This window comes from Perissodus microlepis, chromosome 19 (assembly GCF_051167445.1).
Source record: "Perissodus microlepis isolate ML-2025 ecotype Zambia chromosome 19, ASM5116744v1, whole genome shotgun sequence".
In the NCBI taxonomy this organism is placed as follows: Eukaryota; Metazoa; Chordata; class Actinopteri; order Cichliformes; family Cichlidae; genus Perissodus; species Perissodus microlepis.
Window position 1 is genome coordinate 18273546 of NC_140479.1, and position 16991 is coordinate 18290536.

At 42.3% G+C, this 16991-nt stretch overlaps 2 protein-coding genes across 3 annotated transcripts in view; one reads left to right on the forward strand and one right to left on the reverse strand.

Moving 5' to 3' along the window:
* sptb (spectrin, beta, erythrocytic) overlaps positions 1–16991 on the reverse strand; it is a 47842-nt gene that overhangs the window by 29369 nt on the left and 1482 nt on the right. Inside the window, exons 2-4 of one of the 2 annotated variants that reach the window (XM_084914530.1) lie at positions 13914–14184; positions 2419–2570; positions 2116–2289 (exon numbers count right to left, since the gene is read on the reverse strand). In XM_084914530.1, the coding sequence (XP_084770656.1) occupies positions 2116–2289; positions 2419–2570; positions 13914–14061 (474 nt within the window). In that variant the 5' untranslated portion in view covers positions 14062–14184. Of the gene's footprint in view, positions 1–2115; positions 2290–2418; positions 2571–10743; positions 11446–13913; positions 14185–16991 lie in introns of those variants that run through there. The other variant, XM_084914529.1, reaches the window with a different exon arrangement.
* LOC146365814 (uncharacterized) lies at positions 330–1418 on the forward strand. The gene is made up of 2 exons (XM_084915483.1): positions 330–616; positions 750–1418. The coding sequence occupies exons 1-2, from the start codon at positions 344–346 to the stop codon at positions 1416–1418; spliced, it is 942 nt and encodes a 313-aa protein (XP_084771609.1). The 5' UTR covers positions 330–343.

Consider the following 16991-nt stretch of genomic DNA (forward strand, 5'->3'; position numbering starts at 1 on the left):
AGAGAAGGAGGCCAACAAGAGAGAGGAGAAGGTCCAGGTGGGAGAAGAAGACAACCTCGCACCATCATAACAGATGATATGCGAGCAACAGTAATTGATCATGTCATTGGCCATGGCATGACAATGGCTGAAGCGGGACGAAGAGTACATCCAAACCTGAGTAGGTTCACCGTGGCCACCATTATCAAGGCATTTAGACAACACAACAGGTATAGTACGCTATTGCTTTCTTTGTCACACTACAGTTTTACAGGCCTGTGAAAGTGGTCTGTTACTTTACATGTAGTTTTACATATAAATCAGTCAATTGACAACACATGTTTCTTTCTTTAGAGCTGAAAGGATGCCACATAGAGGTGGGAGGGTTGCCATATTCACAGCGGCACAAGAAACCCTCATTGCAGATATGGTCCGTGAGAACAACTGCATTAGACTCCGAGAGATCAGAGACAAAGTCATTGCAGATAATGTAAACTTTGAGAACATTGATGCTGTCAGCGTGTCCACAATAGACCGAGTTCTCCGGCGCCAACAGATGAGGATGAAACGGGTCTACAGGGTTCCCTTTGAGCGCAACTCTGCGCGACACATAGAACAACGTTACGAGTATGTGCAAGTACGTATACATCCATGTCCACAGTACAGTTAGTGGACATACTGTGTTGCTTAGTGGCCTACATTACTTCTGGACAATACTGTGCTACCTGATTGACCGTTCTGAACACCTGTACGCTTTTCCATGTTCACAGAGGATAATGCAGTTGGACGCGATGGCCAGACCCCATGAGTACCTCTTCCTGGATGAGGCTGGCTTCAACCTCCAGAAACGAAGGCGAAGAGGCCGTAACATCATTGGCCAAAGAGCCATCACTGAGGTTCCTGGCCAACGGGGGGGTAATATTACTCTTTGTGCAGCTATGGGTACGGAGGGGCTTGTCCACCGGCATGCTGTCCTTGGGTCTTACAACACCCAACGTCTCCTCACCTTCCTAGAGGAGCTAAAAGACATCCTCCTGGACCGTCAACAACACCATCCTAGGCTAGCACATCACATGTATGTGATCATTTGGGACAACGTCCGCTTCCACAAAACACACCAAATCAGAGAGTGGTTCACCACCAACAGTGACCACTTTTTAAATGTCTGTCTGCCACCCTACTCCCCTTTCCTGAACCCTATAGAGGAGTTCTTCTCATCATGGAGATGGAAGGTGTATGACAGACAGCCATACACAAGAGAGAACCTCGTACGGGCAATGGAGCTGGCCTGTGCTGACATCCCAGTGGAGGCCTTCCAGGGATGGATTCGCCATTCCAGGGCGTTTTTCCCGCGGTGCCTAGCAAGGGACAATATAGCCTGTGATGTGGATGTGGTGATGTGGCCCAATGCAGCTCGGCGACATGATGCCGCACAGTGACTGTGTGTAATACTGTAAAAAGACCGTGTAGACAATAAAAAAGACTTCACACCCTGATCATGTTTCCGAGAGTACTGTTGTGTGCGATAGATTCTGTTTTTGCATTGAGTTGTTACAGTAGTGTACGTACATGCAGGATGTTTTTATCGATTTATAGTCTTCATGTGAAACTCACAAATCTAAATGCCTAATCCTCTGCAGGGTTCTATGACGATCCGTTACTGTACAGTTTATAAAAATATGCATTGGCAGTTATGAACCAAAGAACCTTCTCACAAATTGAGCATTGTGTTTTCAATTGTTTTGCTGTAGTGTGTAATGCTGTGTATAGTGTTTACAGTTTTGACAGCTTCGAGCTGCTCTCTTGGTGTGGGAGTTTGAGTTTTGCAGTGGGAAGGTGTGGTTGTGTTTATGTAGCTTTAGAGAAGGGTGTTGTGTTTGGACATTGGGGGACCTGGTGGTAACGTTTGTGACATGTGTTTTAGCATTTGAGAAAAACTGTAAGAGGCTTAACAGGACAACATTCCTCTGAAAATGCTCAGGTACAAAGACTGGACTGAAAATCAGAATCAGCTTTATTGGTTGAGTATGTTTACATTTACAAAGAATTGGTCTCTGAGATTAAAGAAAAGGAAAACAATGTACACAGAATAGTCTAAAACAACATGACACAGACAATCACATATCCTAGGTTTACCTGGAAACGCAAAATGATGGTCCAAATGAGTCCGAGGATGAGGCGATGGTTGCCATCAACAATGTCATGGGAACCCATGTTCTCCAGGTGGACCCTTTGCTCTTTGAGGAACTGAAGAGCCTTGTCCACATTTTCCAAACAGTGGATACGCATCCTGCCTTTCGTTGGTTTGGGCTATAAAGACCAGAACAAAAAAACGATTTTAGGAGAGCATTTCAAAGAAAAATGAATGACTACAAGAGACTTTTGAGTAATACACAGAATATAAAAAGGAATATAAACTGAAACAGAAATGTTTCTTACCAGTCGTTCACCAGACAGCACTTCCAGCAGTTTAATGAGCATGCGTCCATCCCGCAGGTCCAGGTAGAGGTCAGAGATGCGACAGCCAACCCGGGACAGAATTGAGTTGACCCATTTAGTGAAGGTCTTCTTCTGAACCGCCTCTCGCTCGTCTGATGAGAGCACAAAGTTAAGAAAGAACATGAGCCCCATGAATAATGCAAAATCCTCAGAGCTACAGAGGAGCAGCACTGGAGCTGGTAGGGATTTACAGTCTTGCATAAGGGCACGTTAGACGAGTGGAAGCCTGGGAGGCTGAAGGAAGAACCTGGCAGGAGTTACAGAACATCTGCAAATCTGCTCCAGAGCCACAGAAATCATGCAAGTTAAATTAATTCCTAGTACAGGGTAAAGCAAAGGTGTATACTTCTGCTTCACTGCTGCTAAAAAACATGAAGTTAGCATTGTCTGCAGCCAGCATCCACTCAACTTGTTTCCAGTTGTTAAATTCATCTCAGCTAATAATGTTGTTTCATGCCGTACATCAAATCTGCCTCCAGGAAATATATTCATTTATGCTGTTGAAGTAAAAATAAGACAATGAGACATTTAAATGAACTTTAACCCCTTCCAAATATTGGAAACACCACCAGACCTAAATTCCATAGAAAACCATTGCAGTTTATTAAACAGAACTATTCCACTTCCCCCTAATTTATATTCCTTTACCAACTTTACTGTATTTTAATTAAATGTGATTGGCAGACAGAATTAAAAGACCGATCAACCGGGTGCAAAACACTGTGAGCACCAACAAGAAATGTCACTTCAAAGGAAGAATCAGGCTCTGGGCCTCCAGGCCTGTGACCCATATGCCGGTTCAGTAATCCATCAATATCCACCTAACAGAATCTTCATTAAACAATCAATCTTGTCAGCATGCTGCCCTTCTGAAGAAGACCTCCTCTGTATGACACAGCCAATTTTAAAGGGCCTGTCCCATTATCCCCACTGTATTTGTACAGTGCATCTATTTTATTAGAATCCGAACAGCATGCCAATCAAACCATCCATCAAGCCTCTTAAAATGCTGAAAAATCTCGAAATCTGGCAGTTTTGACCTTTTACTTGATTATGGAGCAGATATTAGCGGTCACTTCCGCTTAAACTGGTAAATAGCATGACTGCTCATATGTCTTCATGATTTTTTATATAATGGAGGCTTGTTGTCTGCTCACAAGGGAAAAGCTTTACTGTAACTATCAATGCCTCCTCAGACATGATGCAGCGTATTTGTGCCACGTGTTGTAATTTTGTTGAAAATGCTCCAAAAAGCTCAGGAATGGCAAGGCAGAAAGATGAAGATAGCATGAGCATCGCACACTGAGAGGTTTTTGGGAGGATGAGCGCTGCCCACATGGTGACACATCACGCTCACGCAGACGCGCGCGTCATATTAAAATGTACGGAAGATATTCCTCCTACTCAGCAGCAAAAATAAAACCAATTTTGATGGGACCATATGGCAGAAAGACCCAATGTACTACACTCTGTTTATTTTATTTGTGGCCAAATGCACTGTAAATGGAGATGTGGGAGGTCTGAGTGGGTGTATTGCTATAAATGGGCATTCAGTGTGTTTCTATAAGACCTACTTTAATGACCTAAATATGACATATTACAGTGTTTTTTTTTACATATTCATTACATATTTCAGTGTTATTTATAAAACCAACCAACTAAGCAAAATGTAGAAGCAGTGTATTAAAGTACAGTACACGCACCACGATTCAGTAGCTTGTATAACCACCTTTATCAACATTAACATGACGTAATCATTTTCTGCATGACTTTGTAAGTCTCTCACATCATTTTAGAGAATTTTTAGCCAGTAATTCTTTACAATTTTGCTTCAGTTCATGCACTTTTGCACACAGACAGTATAAAAATGTGTGTGGCCTCTGGGTCAGCCTGCCTGCATTCTGTCTGAAGGCCCCTAGATGGCAATGATTGTGGTTGCAAAAAGATTAGTGGTCCTATGCAAGTCTATGGGAAAGGGGCTTTCTGTCACGACCTCTGAGAACACTTTTCTGCCGACTTTACCGACTCAGTCACTCGTTTTAGGCCATACTAAATAAAAATAAAGTCTATTTTGTAAATTTTAGTCATACTGTGCCATGTTTAAAATGAATGATCTGTGGTATGAAACCACCATTGGCTAACAAGTTATCAGTCACAAGCCATTATCCATAAGTCACAATCTGTACTTTCTCATCACATCCATTTTTTTTCCATCCAAAACGATGATGGCGGAAATCCTCAACTCAAGGCTTCTGAAATATGGCCGAAATTACTCTTATACACTATGTGGGGTTGCAGGCATTTGTTTATGCATGTGTCTCTTAAGAGCCCACTACAGCATATCAATCAGGCTGAGGTCTGGACTTTAACTGAGTCATTGCAGCATCTTGATTGTTTTTTCCTTTTTCAGCCATTCTGCTGTAGATTTGCTGCTGTGATTGGGATCTTTGTCCTGTTGCATGATTCAGTTTGGAGCAAGCTTTAGCAGTCGGACATATGTCCTCACATGTGAGACTAGAATACTTTGTTATACAGAGGATTTCATTGTTGACTCAAGGACTGGAAGGTGCCCAGTATCACCCCTTCATCACCGTGCTTGACAGTTGGTATGAGGTGTTTGTTGTCATTAGGCTGTGTTTGGTTTTGTGCATTATGGCAGACATCTCCATGGTGGCCTTGTCTATCCAAAGGGCATTGTTCCAGACGTCTTCTACTTTGTTCACTTGTAATTTCGCAAAACTAAGCTTTGCTGGCACGTTCTTTTTTATTTCTGGCAACCCTTCCAAACAGCCCTTCAGGTTATTTACTTTAAGATTTATACAAATCTGATATGTAGCTTTAATTATTTTTGCAGTTCCTCTGAGCACTGGTTAAGAAAGAAGATGAATGGCTGTTAATAAGTCACCAGTACTGGTATCAGTACCAGACAATGAAAAATTAAAACTAAGATAAGGATAAACGGACAAAAATGTTAGCAGTTATTACTCCATGAAAAATAACCTAAATCAGAAACATTCGTACAAATTACTTTGCAGCTGGTAATCCATTCATAGTATAACCAAATACAACAAAGATTAAATGGATGTTCAGTGCATGAAATTATTTCAGCTATTGAGAATTTTATTATTTAAAAAATGGTCAAATTCTGTGAGAGTAAAAAATTTAATTTACAATTAAATCTTGCTTGGCATCACAGTAGAAGTTGTAAAAGGATAAATTGATTTAACACAGAGGATTTAATTAAAGCTCAGAGACCTGGTACACTAATTTAGACTGGATCAAGTAAAGCAGAAGGGTGATGCTTTTTGATTATACTGACCTTGATTTTACTCACAACTCAGTACAAATCCCCACCTCTCCCCTGCTTTTGTTTTATCCCACACATAGCTTCCTAAACTTTAGATCAGTGATGAGACATTCTCTCCTCAAGTCATCCCAGCTTGCACCACATGACTTCCCTTTGGCATGCCTGCTGCAGATCGCCCTGTTTATTCCCGAACCCGAATACAGCTGCAAACCACGGAGTGCAAAGGACTGCATCCTTAAGGACTGGTGTAATAAATGATTCAAACACTGAGGTTGTTGAGAACAAGTAAAGAACAGCTCAAGAGGAGGAACAAAAGAAGAGGTAGTAGAGGGAGGTTGTTAAAGATATTGATTTAAAGGTTAAGAAGGACAAAGAGGGGGGAGACGGGGAGTCTGCTAGGTAAACTTGTCAAGAGGACGAAAGGAAAAAGAGGGTGAGTCAGATCTGAAAGAAAGTAATGGGGAGAGTGACTGCAGTGTTAGGTTTAGTCCAAAGAGACCCATCCAGGAGAAGAGACCAAGACACATCACCAGCAGCATCTTCCCTACTTTTAAAAACCGCCCAGCAGCAGCAGCTCGATCTTTAGCATATCAAAGAGAAGAAATCAGGCGTTATTGTACGTAAAACACAAGGTGCAGCGGACTACTGTAAATAAATCATGCTTCATTCTGCTCCCTTCAGCAGAACAACAGCACACACCGCTCGGCTACATCCACATGGATAACTGCGCCATGAAAAAGTAATGACAATTAAAACATGCAAAGCTCCATTAGTGGTGTCAGTGTTGATTTAGCACAAATGGCCACATCATTATCTGTCAGCAGCACAGAAAGCAGAGACACACGCACAAAAAGGCTCGAATAAAAATAAAAACTGTAACAAATCCTTTCTGAACTATTTAGAGTTCTGCCTCCAGAGGGTTTTAGAGAGGAGAGGACAATTACAGTGCATCCCTGCGACGTGCACAGAGTTTTGCCGTATGACTTCACATCGGGAGACCTTGAGAGGGGACGCAGCCCACATGGATGCTCCCGGCCATTTAGGAAGCATGGGAGTACAACGGGGGAGGGAAGATAGGAGGGGAGAGTGTGAGGGAGGGAAGCTGTTGTTTGCATGCACCCCACTGAGCTGTCTCCAGATGAACAGTTCAACAAGCTCAATATGACATAAGTGCTCTGTAAAAATAAAAAAAAAGCCTTCGGCCCTCTTTGGGAAACTAAGTTCTGTTTAATCCCATAAACTCAGTTATGGGTTTTTTAGAGCAGCAGAAAATTATAATTTTAACCTGATTACTGACTCATGATCTGGTTACATCTGTGATTTTAATATTCGAGTATTGAGATACATATAAGAGTTTCTCTTTGCTGGTCTCAGAGTTGATTTACAATGTAATAAAAATTTGGAGCTTTTGCATTTATATCACAGAAAGTCTGCGTAGCAAATCACACTGAACAAAAAAAAGAAAGAAAAAAAATCAGTCACATCAATTAAAAGTAATGAGATATCTATTGCAGATCCAATTAAAATTAATAGAGCCCTCTGGACATTTCATAGTCCCACAGTTGTTGAGTGGTTAACTAGAATTTACATTTCAGATGAAGACAAAAAGGACACCTGGGGTCAAAAATTACTAAGGAAGAAATTTAAAGTGTAACTGAGGGTATGAAATCTGGAGGGTGACTAAGACCAGATGGCTGTATAATAATAACAATAATAATAATAATAATTTAGTGTCACCACTGATGATTTTAGAGGCACTTCCCTTTGAGAATATGAGGCCACTAAGCCTGCTGAATTATGACCTTCAAATATTATTTAAAGAATACACGATTTAACACCATGAATTGCTGATGGAGAGCAGAATAAATTTGTAAATGTAAGTCAGGGGTTTCATACACTTGAGAGTACTTAATAATAGAGAGCTCAAATAGTTTGCTGCCTAGGAGACTGTTACATACAGGTTATTGGATAAGCTTCAAGAGTACGTGCTTGCTCTGGAACCTTTTACCACAACACTTCCTGCAGCTTTTTGGCTGGAAGGGATGCACTTTTATTCTGGAGAGACCACTCACATAAGGAGAGGAATGTCACCGAGGACAGCGCTGTATTGATTTGCAGTGATCCGAACCATAACATTGCATAAGAGAGCCTAGCTAGACACCCTATCTCTACGGGTCATAGGTTTGGGTTTTCCATTTGCTTTTTGACCTTCTATATTTAACACGAGACAAAGATAGCATTTCTTCTTAAGTCCAAAAGTTTTCTTGGCTCTCTTGTTTCAAAAATAAGACGTCAAAATAAGGCGAGCTCAAACTCAGTCACAGAAAGGAGCAGGAATCGGGACACGCCTCCTCTGATTACTTACTAATATGGAATATGTTGTTATTTGTGTTAAAGCTATTGAGATGTTTGTCTGCGCCATGTTCAACGACACGCCAACAGTAACATCAACTGAGGTCTGGTGCACTCACCAGGAAAAAGAAGACTGGAGCACCAAAATCCATGATTTTATGAAACTGAGCAGGAAGACGGTTTATTGGTCATTAATTCAGTTTTTGATTAATATTTCATTTTAACATTATTTATGTAGTTCAGCTTAAACATCTGTGAAGCTAGTGTGAAATGCAAAAGTATCACAGTTTGTAAACTGATCAATCAAAGCTATTCGAAAGCATTAATGTTGGATGGAAGTGAAACATGAACATTTAAGTCCAGCTTATAAATATAAAACTGGCTGTACTAATAATTTGTGATACAGGCTGAGTATAACCTTACTGTTCAGCTGTTCGTCGCCCTGCTGTTGCCATGCTATTAAATATTAAATGTAAGTGCAGCAGTCATACTGTATGTCCAACTTCTTTCACTTCGCTTTCATTTTTTTTTTTCCACTGGACTGCAGCTGCGTCTTGTCACGCCTGCATTTTGTCCCTTATCCAGCCTCCCGCCTGCTATCAGTGCAACCTTACTAAACACTCCTCTGTTTCACATGCTTTTACTTTGTAATTTCTCGTTCACTCTTTGACTCCAGCGAAAGCCCGATGACTTATTCATGCTGATGGAGTTTCCCTGTATAAAGCTTGATCCGTCTTTTCCCACAGTCAGCTTTTATTGAGTTTGGCCCAAAGGTCTTAGAGCACCGCGTTACATGACTGAGTCATGGCACTGCCAGCTCAACCTGTCCCACAGCTATCATACTGTGCTTTATTAACAAGACTGAACAACACTTACCTCCTATTATCACATATTTGTACCACCAAAAACATCTCTAAATGTTGGATTGGGCTAAAAGCAGGCTATACTTTGGCAGATATAGAATAGAGAGAAGCAGTCAGAGATAGGATCTAGGTGAGTAGGTTAAATCATTCATCAAGCAATCAGTTTCAATGCAAAAATAAGCTTTTTTTTTAAATAGATATATAGCTGGTTAAACAATGTCTATGTGAGATTTGGTACATCTACTAAAGCTTGACCTTTCAACCAGATTTTACCCTAAATATCTGAGCACTACAGTACTACTACAGATGTCTTCTAGACATCTAACTGACTAAAACATTTTGCTTACTGGGCAAGTGGATTGTCTGAGTCTTCATTACGTGTACTTGGCAACTGCTGAGCATCATATTAATGCATATTTGATGCTCCCAGGGTTTCTTGATGCGTTCTCACTCAAAGGTATTTAGAGCAGCTGCAAAAGAAGCAAGTGAACTGTAAAGCCTGGCTCAAGCTTAAAGAAGACATTAAGAAATAATCTGAGAATCAATCCAATGGTGAGATTGTATTTATAATTAGAAAACAGCAGAGGATTAAGGGCTTGGAGAGAGGTGCATACACCACTGGTGAAAACTAAAAGGGTTAAAGGTCAGCCAAACAACTCAAAGACTGCTTCTTGTAACCTCGGCGGCAGACATACTTGACAACAGCGAGCATGTGTACATTTCAAAAGTAAACCAATAAACGTGAAACACAAATCTTATTCTGCCCAACTGCAGTCTTGGCCATATCTCCCTAATAGCAGGTAAATAGGAAGTAAATAAAATATCATGAAATGCATTTGGCGGATCAATACACATCTCAAGACACATCCCTGATTTGGGGAGGCTTCAAAACTTTGCTGCTTCACATATCAGTTGCCTCTGCAGTCTGCAGAATCAGTCAATACTTGAAATCTAGCAGAGGCAGGGAAAAAAAAAAAGCATTTCCCCTCTCTGTTCCTGCATCGTCTCCTCCATTTTCTTCCACTCACTAATGCACTCCTGTCATCGGGGAGTTGGAGAGCATAGTGCAAGCTAACAAAGATCCACTGTGACGGCAGACCTCTCTTTTAAAACCTTAATAACACGGGCAGGGAGAAGGTAAAACCATCAGAGAAATTGATTGTTTTTTAACACCACCAACGCAAGTCATTCAGGGGAAAAGGAGGTTAGGAACGAAGCGCACTCATACTTTGTACTTTGGAAGAGTTTATAAGTGGAAAGGGCCGTACGGAGAATAGGTGGCACAATGACTGATATGTTTCTTGTTTATAAATAAAAAACAGGGCACATAAGAATGCGTAACAGTAGCCAGCCATGAATGGCTTTGGAGGGAAAAACATCACAACCTTTTTAGGAGTTTGCCTATGAATTATTCAAAGTCAAGTCAGTGAACAATTGGGGCAGAGCCACAGCTTCCTGGAAATAAATAAATTACAACCAAATACATTTAATAAAATGGCAACTGCTATGGAAGTTTGCACTTACTTGCTGCTGCCTTTTTCCAGTTCTTACAACAGGATGACAAACTAGCCTCACACTTACTCAACTCGCAGCTCGACCTCCCTGCCATCTCACCCCGGCCTAACAAGAAACCCAAGTTGGGTAAGTGAGGGGCATAATTGGAAAAGTGTCTGTGAGGCATAAGAGGGTGAACAAACACACACACAAACACACACGCACAGCTCTGCCACCAGGACCCTGTACCTTGCAGCTGCCTGAAGCGCCCATCCAGGATGGAGTTGAAGCAGATGTTAGAGGTGCTGTAACTCAGCCAGCGAGCTCGCTTCATACTCTTGGCCGAGGAGGAAGAGGAGAAGGACGAGAGGAGGAGGGGGGTGGGGGCAGGGGCAGCATGGGGGCGAGAGGGCCGCTGACGTCTGGGAGTGCAGGAGGAGGACGAGGAGGAGGATGAGGAGAAAGGGGACAGCCCCGTGGGCGCCACGCCAAGCGGGACATGCAGGATGGTGCCATTCTTTTCCGGGTGGTGCTCCGGCTGCTGCTGCTGCTTGCAGGTGCTTCCCCCTGATGACTTCCTGCTCTCGGGTCTCTGGGCCCTGTGAACCGGCGGCGTGCTCCTGCTCCGGCTGCTGCTGCTCACGCTGACCCGCACAGGTGCTTCCTTTTCAGGTGGCATGTAAGAGCGACTGGAAGCCTCCTTGGCCCCTCCGCTGCTGCTCCGAATGGCTGTAGTCTCCCTGCTGCTGGCCTTCACGCTGATCTTGACCTCTCTGAGCCGGGGTTGGCTTATAGGGGCAGTGCGCAGCAGGCACGGGCTGCTCATCTTGACCCCCAAACAACAACAACAGGAACACACACCGCCTCTGGAGCCAGCAGAGGAGCTTGGCACACCACGTCTCTCTTCTTCCCAGTCTCTTGGCTCTCTGTCCTCCTTTCCAGATCCCTCTCACGTTCACTCCTGCTCCCTCCCTCCCTCCCTCCTTCCACTTTTTCACTCTCCTCACTGCTGCCGTGGTGATGCTCTGCCTCCACTCTCAGGCAACACCAGAGCTCAGGCAGCCTTCAGTTCAGATCTGAGTGGTTTCTCCAGCTCCAGCCGTGCATACACTATGTTTCAATACATCCACGTGTTCCCCCAAACCCCCTCCTCCCCATACCCAACACTCCCACAAAGTCGTGACATCGCTGAATGTTAACTGTACACATGGAGAGGTAGGTTTTTTTTGAGCCAATAAACCATCACGAAACTGAAGCGTATCTTAAAGAAACGTGTCTTTTCTAAGCCAAAGTGAGACGCAGTGTAAACTAGTGTATATTCAGTACAGCCTGTATGTTCTTTGATGGCTTGCTGAGAGCATATTTCTGAGCTCACAAGCTGTAAATCAGCAGCGGGTGTCATTCACAGCCTCTCTCATCTCTTGCTTCTCTTATCACTTTCCTCCCTCCTTCACTCTCTCTCTCTCTCTCTCTCTCTCTGACAGGAAACACTTATTGCATTACAGCAGCAGCACTCTAACACAACATCACCAGCACCCACACACAGAAGCCTTCATCACTTAAAGAGACAGCAGGAAAAGTAGTGCTTCTTTATAAACACAAAAAACAAAAAAAACAACAAATATCCTGCAAAAGGCGAAACAAAAATAAATACTGGAAACCCAAAATAGGAGCCGGAATCAAACCTCTGGAGTTTTTTTTGTCCAGAATATGAAATATTGAAAACTACTAAGATATGGAAATTACTGAATCTAAGTTCAAATCACAATTTTGGTACTATTTATGACGAGTAAAAATGTTTCCACAGATCCACCGATGTACTGACATGTGCCTGTCTGCAAAAAAAAGATGGCTTTGATGAGAGAGGTTGATGTTCATCGGCAAAACTGCTACTTTAATCGTTGTTATCCAGCCCAGAATTTTACAGATAATTTGCCTTCTGTGTTTGCCCATTTTCTGTTTTTTGTCTGGCGCCTTCACTGCTTGAAGCAAATGGTTCAAATGGTTCAAATGGTGCAAAATTGTTTGTAAATTTTGTAAAAGGAGAAAATTGGGTTAGACTAATGAGCCGCAGCAGTGAGAGAAGCAGCATTAACATGATTGACGTGATGACGGTAAAGCAGCTAAGTGACACCAGTCATCTGTGTCTGCAACATAATTCTCCCTAAAGCGGTTTTCCTTGTTGGTCGGTGAGCCCAGTTTTTCCACACTGGACTCAAATTGTATACCCACCCATAACGGCCTCACAGGAAACCATGCATTCACGCATAATATATATATATCACACAGAATGTAAGAGCCAGTGTGTGCTTACACAAAATCCAGTCACAAGTTGAAGTTGTCAGCTTTTGTGTCAGTGATCAACTACATTGATCTGTATTGTTAAAGCCATTCTATTAAATATTTATTTTCTTATTATAGCGGGTCAGATTGCTAACTCTCCATTAGCCCTCAGTTTGCTGAGATAAAAGGATCCTTTTAAATGTCTTTAAGCATATTTTTTGCTTTTATATCCTGCAGATGTTTTGGTTCAGCCGCTGCTGCCTTTGTATGACCGCCAGAAGTAGTAAATATTGGACTTGTGTTGGTCAGGTGGATCCAAAGATGACACAGGGAAAAGCTAATGTTGCTCAGTGTCTGCTGGGTGTCATTGCCCACTAGCAGGTTTGTCATTTAAACTGTATGTGGTGATGATGTGTTAAATACTAGTGTATTTGACAACATTTAACATTTAAAAAATGCTTTTGTTCAAAGTTCATTGAGGACTACGTTTCAGTGTCAACATCATTACAATCTCTTTAAATATCTTAAGCCCTTCCAGAAGTCTGAACTCCACAGAGATTAATTTGTGTCCTATCATCTCTCTTGTGCCCCGACCATGGTGTTGACCCTCCATCACTCCCCTTTTGTGATTCGCTTCCTGCTACCACAGGAACACTGCTATTTAAAAACTCAGAGCAGCAGGCCCACAGGTGGGTCACAGCTTACCAGCTTAGCCAGAAATCCCAAAGATCTGTGCTATGGGAGCAAGAGAGACAGGGCAGCTGTCCAGATCGGTCAGACACTGGACATTCAGGGAATGTGCAAGTGATCCCAGTTATTTGCAGAGGGTGTGGAGCAGTGTCAGGGCTCAGCTGCTGGTTGGGTGTAACTGTTAGATTCATCCATACACAACCAACCCTGGAGAGTGCTAGCAAAAGCCGTGGAGTAAACTCAAAGCTGACCTGCGGTGGGAGTTTTGTAATTTTTGTAACAAAAATCTGAGTGAAGGTTACAGTTTTATTCAACCCCACTAAAGTTAAACAGGTGCTCACCCTTTACAGCTCATCCTCTGTGCCCTTCTCTTTCGCTTTTAAAAAGACTGTCATCTCGAAAATCTGTCACCGAGGACGCAGCCTGTTTACTATGCAGGCACTCACCTGCGAGGGCCTTGATGCGCGAGCGCTCAAACAGCCTGGCAGAGCTGTTGTCATTGTCTAGTTCCTCATCAGAGAGGTCAAAGCGGGTGTTGATGTGGCTGTACTGCTGCGTGATCTCCACATTGTCAAAATCTGTGGTGGAAGTCATGGCGGCAGCCAGGGTGACGAGCGGGCGGGGGGACGGCTGGCGGCGTCCTCAGGTGGTCTGGGTGAAGAGGGAGATGAGCAGATGGAAAAAGCGGCAGGATGAACCCGGAATGCTGAAGGCGACCTGAAACAGAGGGCAAATACACAGAGCACTGTCACGTTATGATCGATTAGGATTATAATACAAGAATAACAGCTTTGGTCATTTCTAAACAAATGATCATTTATTCCCTGTCCCAATTAGTTCAGTTAGAATGATTAATAGAAAAAAATGACAAACTGTATGGTTTACTTTATTTAATGTTTTCTGCAAATTGTTAGAATTTAGTGCTTTTACAGTTAATTGTATATCATTGGGCTGTTGGCTGCAGAATGTAACGTTAATTTAGGGACAATATAAAGGCAATTTTCCAATCTAATAGTCTAAAAGATGTCAAAATATTATCTGCATCACAACCAGTGATGATATTTACAGTTAGTTTCCATCCAACTATTGATAAATTCTGCTTTTATTCTTTCTCTCTGCAGTTCTTTTTTTTTTTGGAGGGGAGTTTAAGTTTCAATCTATACGAGGCTGTATCTATAACTGACACCAGAATTTAATTTGGGGCATTGGTGTGATATCAGCTGCAGTTTTAGGATATTTTTACACAAAAATCAAATGTATGGCAGCTTTCAAGCTGCCCACATGAGTTTCTGTGCCCCTCACAGTCTCCATTTTGTACGTGTGACTTTGGTCAACTGTCACAGCGCAGTGTGTCTGTGTATTCTTCGTGTGGAATGGCGGGTTGAAGGGCAACCACTCAGATAGCTCTATCTGGATGCAGCATAGCTCTCTTATCATGCCACACGGGGGGAGGGGAACCCCTCTGTACTGCAGAAACGTGACGAAACCGCCTTCTTTTGAATGATGCCGCTCACGTAGTTCGAAGTACGAACGTGTCCGTGTTTGCGTCTTTTTGTTGGTGAGAATAGTCATGTGAGCTGAAGTGAGGCGGGGAGTCTAACTTAGGTTAATACTCCATTAGATGAAGCATGGGGGTACAGAACATGCCAAAGTCCCCCTTTACAGCACAAACTAAGGGCGCATGCATTTTGCTTTTACTAACATTAGAGCTTTAAATGATGGATTACAGATAAAGGCTATAATCTGTAATCTGATGATAATAATTGTAGTTTTTGATGTGATTCTAAAGTTCACTAAAAACAGTAGATGGACTCCATCTCTATGAGATTATCTTCACTACTGGCATTATGTTATTATAAGTGTAATACTTTTAATAGTTTACCTGCACAGTGCTCAGTATTTCATATGATATTCAGTACTTTGCATCTTTATAATTAGTTCAATATTACTTTAAAAGGTGGCAAACATATATATTAAAAAAACTTAAATTGTCTCTACTGTAAGTATTTTATTTTACTAAGTGTACTTTGACACAAATTACAAACTACAGAGGTTTGTTTGTTCAGTCCATTCAGAGAAGAGGCCCTCAGTGATGCGCAGTGATGGCATCCTACAGGTGTCCCTCCTCCTCCTGCTCAGTATCAGTCCTCAGCAGAGGGCTGTTATCAGCACAGGGATGCTCCACCCACCACTAGGGATCCCCTTATCACCTCGTGCACAACCTGGCCCGGCATGACTGCACGACACACTTCTACTGCACAAACCCTCTCTAACACGGCCCACAAATTCATATTCACAAACTGTCACAAAGCTGTGAGAATCTAATCGTGTTTGAGGATTGACCGACTGCTCCATTTAGCTGCTGAACACAAATCCAAACATGTTTATACACGGTGATGCTGCAGTCAGTTCCATTTGGAGACATGCTGAACTCCTTATTATAGAAAGTCCAGTGACAGAAAGGTCACAAGTTCTCTGCCTGCCACAGCATGTGTGTCTCAATAGCAAGGTGTCCTCTCATGGTGTCCTTGAGTGAGAGGTCACCCTGGAAAATGTTTTAAATATTTAAAAAATACAAATACACAGATGTAAAGTTTGGTATGCATAAAAGGCATGTGTGTACTGTTGCACTTCTTTTTCATTTTTCTAAAGTGATTTCATTCTGTTTAAAGTTTTTACCCATCATATCACTAAATTACTGAGTTTAAATATGACGGAAAATTGACACAGTTAAGTTCTGACGCCTCTACTAATAAAGCTTAATTTGATTCAATCTTTTTGTTTGGCTGATTGTGGATAGATTTCTATCACCTACAGTAGATAAAGACCCCAGAACATGTTCCTGTTGTATATAAATCATTCTTGTGACTGCACACTGTGAGTTAGTGGGTAAGAGGTGCTGGATAATCTCTCCAAAGCAGTAAAATGTCAAGAGGGATGATAAGAATGTCAGCTGGAATTCCTTCAGATCCCCACATGTTGCATGACCTGGGTGCGTGTAAGTATATGCAACATGAGCTTGGACTTTTGTGGAAACAGCTCTGCATATAATGCCAGCAGAAGATCTTGGAAAAAATATTTAAAGGTGTGAATGAAAGTTTTACCTTTATGCTTGGCCGAAATTAGTTGGTAACCTTCCTCTTACTGGACTTACTGGACCCCCTTTTTTTAAATAGCAAAACTACACTGTGAACAAGTATGTCCAATGCAAACATCAAATCAGCACCTGAGTTGAATTACAACTCTGCAGACCATTTTTCCAGCTGTAAGTAAATGTTACGCTGGTGCTTGCTCTGCACTCTGAGCAGAACAAAACATTAGCTGGCCATGCGTTATTCTGAGCAGCACAGAGTCAGATGGAGAGGATGAAATAAGAGATGGGTGTGGTGAGATGTGTGACCTACAGTGTTTGTGAAACTGTAGCGGCAGGAGCAACTGGACTGAGGAGAGGTAGGCCTGCGGTCCAGCTGAGAGTAAATCTGAGACATAAACACCAAGCACTCAGAGATCAATATGGAGTAAAG

Bases quoted from the DNA above. Each gene is read 5' to 3' on its own strand.
- LOC146365814 (XM_084915483.1), top strand. From the start codon at position 344: ATGCCACATAGAGGTGGGAGGGTTGCCATATTCACAGCGGCACAAGAA. The intron at 617-749 runs GTACGTATACAT...CCATGTTCACAG, and splicing joins AACGTTACGAGTATGTGCAA to AGGATAATGCAGTTGGACGC.